The sequence below is a fragment of the Dermacentor albipictus genome, chromosome 1 (genome assembly GCF_038994185.2).
Source record: "Dermacentor albipictus isolate Rhodes 1998 colony chromosome 1, USDA_Dalb.pri_finalv2, whole genome shotgun sequence".
NCBI classification, from domain to species: domain Eukaryota; kingdom Metazoa; phylum Arthropoda; class Arachnida; order Ixodida; family Ixodidae; genus Dermacentor; species Dermacentor albipictus.
In genome coordinates, this window is record NC_091821.1 from 381,476,294 (window position 1) to 381,482,699 (window position 6,406).

Below are 6,406 nucleotides of genomic sequence, written 5' to 3' on the forward strand. Positions count from 1 at the left end.
CTAAAAGCAAAGTGTTCGCTGATGCCGAGATGCAGGTGTCCCTCATCCAGGCAAAAAAAAAAAAGCTCTTTAAAACAGTCACATGCAACACTGAGGTGTTGTGTGCAAGCTGAGAGTACGTCAGGAGAATTGAGGTTGACTTACCAGCTGTTGCGAGATAATCTCACTTGTGATAAAGTTCGGGCCTCATACCAATTAGCTTGCTATCAGTTGATAGAAATAGCTCATATTCGAAAATATTCTGCATGCATCTCTTATTCGTATTTGAAAACGTTCGACTCAATTTGCAATGGTTTTTACTATTTCTTTCGAAGATATTTTATTCGCTGTACATTTTACTAACCCCTCGCTGCTGTTTTCTTTTTGAATAAAATAAACACTACCCCTTACCATTCAAACTGGACAAAGTTTTTTATTTATTTTTTAACGTGCTAACTAGAGAGTGACACCGTTGGGTGAAATGATGTAGGGAGACCGTGTTGACATAAAACAAAGCTCTGTGTCACTAAGGGAATATTGCAAATTCACTCAGGGAAAACCTGGAAAACTCATGGAATTTGGAAATGTCAACTTGGTAGACACCCTGGTGGGGATGCTACCATCTCTTAACTGTTCCATCTACCATGTATATGTCCCACTATATACGCAGCAGTAATTGTGCGTCGCAAGGGAATTTTCGCGCTTTAGTACTTTGATTATATGCTACAAAAGGGAAGCGGGTAATAGAGTATTACTATAGAGGCTCATGAGTAACGTTGCAGTCGCTAGACACAGGACGTAGAAAAAGTGAGTTGCTGGCGCGGCAAACATAATGCGCTCTTTAGGGTTGTGTTGTTAGCTTGACGAAAGGTAGCGGCCATTATTTTCACAAACAGCGAAAACAACGTGATGAGGTTGCATTGTAAGATAACTGAAAGTTATTCACATCGTTCTCAGACTAGTTATCATGCAAAAACACCCTTGTGCTAAAATACTACGTTCTTACTGACGGTGCGAAAAAAAGAAATGCGTGCGTAGGCACACGGAGATCCTGCCTTTGCGCTGTCACTCATAGTGGTGCACCTTGTTTAACTAAGCTTACCAACTATCTTCTATTTCACAGATGATCGTAAATTTTTGTATGCGTACAAGTAGTGAAGTAGAGCGACAATAACTATCTACTTCGCTGTTCAGGAATAAAGGCACTTTTGCAACCAGTACAAGAATAGCAGTAATTTCAGTTGCCAAGCAGAAACGCCAACAGCATAAGGAGAACGCAAGCCGAACGCGAACAAAAAGTACCATGGATGTACGAGTACATCAACTGCGTTTTGCGCTCCTTTCACGTGTAGTAAGAATCTTCATTGCGAATATTCAGTGCAATAATTGTGGTGTTGGAAGGTAATATATTAACAGTTCGCTGCAGTCAGCGCGTATGCTTACGAAACAATCAGCCCAAAACGATTACGGTGAAGCGCCGCCGTGGACATTTAGATGCCAGCCGCCGCCCGGCCACAGAGTAAAGAACACTAAAACGCGGCGACGGGGCTGCCACCTATAACCCGATCTACCGGTCAACAAAATTTTGCCGGAACCGCTTGTCACAGGAGGGGCAATCGTGGACGGAGTGGTCTTGAGCTTGGGCGAGTTTTGCTTTGGAGAAAAGATAAAAATTAGCCGCGTATCTTTGTGCTTCGCTCCAAATGACGCGAAAGCGCTTAAGTGTGGTGGTGCTAGTCAGTTCGCGGCATTAAAAAAAAAATATTCACATTTTTTGCATTGGTGTCGTGAATTGGTGCACTGCTTCGACACTGTTACATTCTATGAGGGAGATCCGGCGCCCATTGTCTTTACAGTTAGAATAAGCTACGTGTATGTTTGAGGACCTTAGCAGAGAAAGTGTAAGGGTGGGGTTAAAGATTAATATGCGGAAGACAAAAATAATGTTCAATAGCCAGGTAAGGTAACAAGAGTTCAGGATCTTCAGTCAGCTGCTAGATTCTGTAAAAGAGTACGTTTATCTACGTCAATTACTCACAGGGGACCCTGACTATGAGAAGGAAATTTACAGAAGAATAAGATGGGTTGGTGTGCATATCGCCAGATCCTGATTGGAAGCTTACCACTATCATTGAAAATAAAGGTGAACATGAATGCATTCTACCGGTGCTAACATATGAGGCAGAAGATTGAAGGTTGACAAAGAAGCTCGAGAATAAGTTAAGCACCACGCATGGAACAATGGAACGAAGAACGTTAGGCGTAACGTTAAGAGACAGGAAGAGAGCGGTGCGGATCAGAGAGCAAACGGGAATAGCGGATATTCTAATTGACGTTAAGAGAGAAAAAAAAAAGATGGAGCTGTGCAGGTCATGCAATGCGTGCGTTAGATATCCGGTGGACCTATAGTGTTACAGAATGAGGGTCAAGAGAAGAGAAGCGCAGTCAAGGGTGGCAGAATAGATGGGGCCCTAGCAGAAATAAATTCGCAGGCGCTAGTTGAAATCGGTTGGCGCAGGACAGGGGTAATTGGAGATCGCAGGGAGAGGCCTTTGTCCTGCAGTGGACATAAAATAGGCTGATGATAATGATGAATCTCCGGAACTTAGTCTATTTCCAAAACAACCACGGAGAACAATAAAGTATGTACGTGCTGCTGACGTCTTTTCTGTGAATGTGGCTTCAAGCAAAAGGCTGTGTTAGCATAACAACTTGCACTTCGACATCATTTAAACTTGAGTCCAGTGGCTTTATTACTTGAATATCTTAAAGCAAGCATAGAAATAAATTTAAACTATAGAAGTGGCAGTCTGTTTGCATAACGGAGTCTTATTATTATAAACATTGTGTTGACGAACTTAACAACCACATTTCGAAAAAGATATCTGGGGAATTCTAGGGCCATCTCTATCCGAGTTGGGTAAAAGTTGTCTTCGGAGGTTGGCAGTACTGTTCAACGGCAAGGAGTCCTAAACGTTCGCTGGCCTTCCATATAGCATGAACGTATCGAGGTGGGCCTTTGTATGCATTGATCGCTTCTTGAGGTTTCGAATAGCGAAATTTCCGAACCGAATCGAATACGAAAATTCTAAAAAAAAGAAGCCTCGAATATGGAGTTGATTACCGAATATTAACACCAGTGGCATTCTTAGCATTGTCAGGCCTGTTTCTTTCCAGCTGCGTTTCTAAACAAAAATACGGTCCGATCCCAAAGATAGTGCAGTCTAAAAATGTGGGCAATTCCCATGGGTAGAGTAGATTCGGTAGAATAGATTCCCGTAGAGCAAATTGTTTGTATGAGACATGGTGCACGCACCAATAATCTCAAGGTGTGCTGGCGATGACACGAGAAAAGTACACAAGGTAGAAAGCATGTGTAAGTGGCCCATGAAAAAAAAGTATCTACATACATACACATACACACATACACACATACAATAATAATAATAATATTTGGGGTTTTACGTGCCAAAACCACTTTCTGATTATGAGGCACGCCGTAGTGGAGGACTCCGGAAATTTCGACCACCTGGGGTTCTTTAACGTGCACCTAAATCTAAGCACACGGGTGTTTTCGCATTTCGCCCCCATCGAAATGCGGCCGCCGTGACCGGGATTCGATCCCGCGACCTCGTGCTCAGCAGCCGAACACCATAGCCACTGAGCAACCACGGCGGGTATACATACATACATACATACATACATACATACATACATACATACATACATACATACATACATACATACATACATACATACATACATACATACATACATACATACATACATACATACATACATACATTTGAGAAGCCTGAAACGAGGCGAGACCTGCCACGTAGTACCCGTCAAGAGCCAAAGATTGCTCGATGTTAAAAATATATTTAAGGCGAAACAAAATGCATGCAGAAGACAAGCAGCACGGTAAGCTATAAGGCTGCAATTCTACTGTGTCACGAAGGGCTGCATCGAAACGTGGTGCATAACGACTTCTGGTTTGCCTACGCAGCGGTGAACGACCGCGTCAAGGAGGTTATAATGCAGTCCATCACCCATTGGGAGGAGAGAACCTGCCTCGTGTTCATGCGGAGGTCCCAGGTCAACCTCTGGTACGTCAACTTCCGCACCGACAATGACGGGTGAGTTTGCGCTGTTTGAAAATTCACCAATGTTACTTGCATATGTTGGCACGGGCAGGAGAAATGTTAAGCAGCGCAACTTATTGAAGCCATAATTGAAGGTGCCGGAAGGCAAAGGAGTATAGGCACAGTCTCAAAAGAAAGTAGTTAGCCAGCCGCCGCTTCTGTTTAGGAAACCAAGCAAGCGGAACGTTATAACCAAGCAATTCACTCATGTAAGAGGTTATTTTTTCCTCTCCTGTTTATCTGCAGATACCGTGTTCTCGGAATAAAAACATGCGTTTTACAAGATACACAAATCTGTTCAATGGCGCAGCGAACTCTGGATCAAACTGCGTACCATATCATTCTAAACCCATCCACTGAAATGAAATTACTTCTTATAATTTCTCTTCCTCTTGCGACAGGTCGCACTACAGAAACCATTCTATTCAGGACATATAGCTACAGTTACACACATATTTAACGAAGTCGGGGATACGCGGGAGTTATTTCGTTTAATAGTGAGCTTAGTTAAATCAATTACATTTATTCACGTATAAGAAATGGCTGTGGCTTAGCTAAGGTTAAGCCCAGGATGCGAAGCACCTTTATTTTAGTTGTTAAACCACTGTTTAGCCTGGTGAACTGCTGTTGCTTGGCTATATTTGGTTCGGCTAGACGAAGAAACAACTCATGCAGGCGAGCGCACGAGCTGAAACCCGGCTATGTAGCTACGCGGTCGCAAGCGAGCGCACGAGTTGAGCCTCCGCTTTTGCAGCTGTTATGACGTCATATGGTAGCGACGCGGCCGCGCGCGGCGCAGCAAGGAAGAGCGTGGTTGTGCGGCTAGTATGCTTCGCATAAAAATGGCCAGGCTTAGCTTGGTTAAGCCAAGAATGCGTTGCATATTGCGCGAGTTGGGGCCCAGCTTTTCCTCCGGCTGTCGTGATGTCACGTCACGTGGTGGCGCTAAAGGTCAATGGTGGCTGCCCGGCCGCGCCAAAGGGCTGAACTGAGTGATTGCAATATGCAACGCATAAAAATAGAAGCAACTTAATAACAAACATAGCAAACTTAAAAGAGAATAGACCCACATATGAGACGCGCAGCAATGAACAATGGCTCATACCCTCAATGGTAGCTACGCGGCCGTGCGCGGCGCAGCAAGAAAGAGCGTGGTTGTGCGGATAGTATGCTTCGCATAATAAAGAGATACGATTTTCTCCTGTCTACGAACTGATCGCATAAAGTGAGCCTGTTGAGAGCATCTTGTGTTCCTTCATCGGAGCGGCAAACCATTTAACAGGTTCCGCCACCTGAACTAAAATTCTGCATACCTCATATTTAACTCGTATACTTTCCCACAATATTTCGTTAAATCGGGCGAGCCGCTGAGTACGTTTCGTTGCTTCGAGGTGTTAAATGTATTAGACTCTATATATGTGTCGGGGATTCTAATGAACTTAGTAAAATAATGTTATTTTTTTCTCGCGAAATTGGGCTTCGCTCTATCGAGGTTTACCTGCATTATACAAAGCGAAAGTTCCACTAACTATACTACTTTCGTGTCTGATGTGAATAAGGAGAGACCGGTTTACACACAACGCACTGGGTAATTAAAGATGAACTGGGATGAATCAATTCAAGTGGTTGGCCGACGTATTGGCAGATGATTTTGGCGAAGCTAGATCCACTTACATTACGTTGGTCGGGCCATGATTTACCTCCATTTGCAAAGGTACCACTTTCATAGTTATTTTTGTCCACCGATTCCTACAGCTCTACCGGAGCAGTAGTTGTTCCATCAGATGCCGTCTCTTTGCAGTTTAAATATTCGCACAATACAGCGTCGACAGCAGCAGAACTTGCGGCTCTTCAAAGTGCACTCAAGTACGTGCTCCAGCAGCCACCAAATAGTTGGGCCATTTTCTTCGATTCCAAAGCAGCCCTACAAACTCTGCAGCTTGCCCTACGTCATGGGTTACAGGAGCAGCTAGTGTATTAAATAAGGCACGCTCATAACGACGCGCTCGAGAAAGGCCACGACATTGTATTTCAGTGGTCGGCCAAGCCATTGCGAAATTTTCGGCAATGACAGCGCAGATGAAGCTGCATGTTCGGCTAACCAAAAACATCAGCGGGTTCCTATACCACTTTGAAGAACTGATGCTGTGCGACAACTTCAATCACTTGCTCGCCACATCACACTTCTACGATGGAATTCACCGGGTTTCACCAACTAACGCTTGCACTCTCTCGACTCTAACTTGCGACTTTGCCTGCCACCTGGACTCTCCCGTCGCGAA

General features: G+C 44.1%; 1 protein-coding gene across 1 annotated transcript in view; it reads left to right on the plus strand.

The window, feature by feature from the left end:
* Nucleotides 1–4,023: 4,023 nt before the first annotated feature.
* The window catches only part of LOC135900307 (blastula protease 10-like), a 64,476-nt gene continuing 62,093 nt past the window's right edge, over nucleotides 4,024–6,406 (plus strand). The window contains exon 1 of the mRNA XM_065429775.2: nucleotides 4,024–4,118. Coding sequence (XP_065285847.2) covers nucleotides 4,063–4,118 — 56 coding nt within the window. The 5' untranslated portion in view covers nucleotides 4,024–4,062. The remainder of the gene's footprint in view (nucleotides 4,119–6,406) is intronic.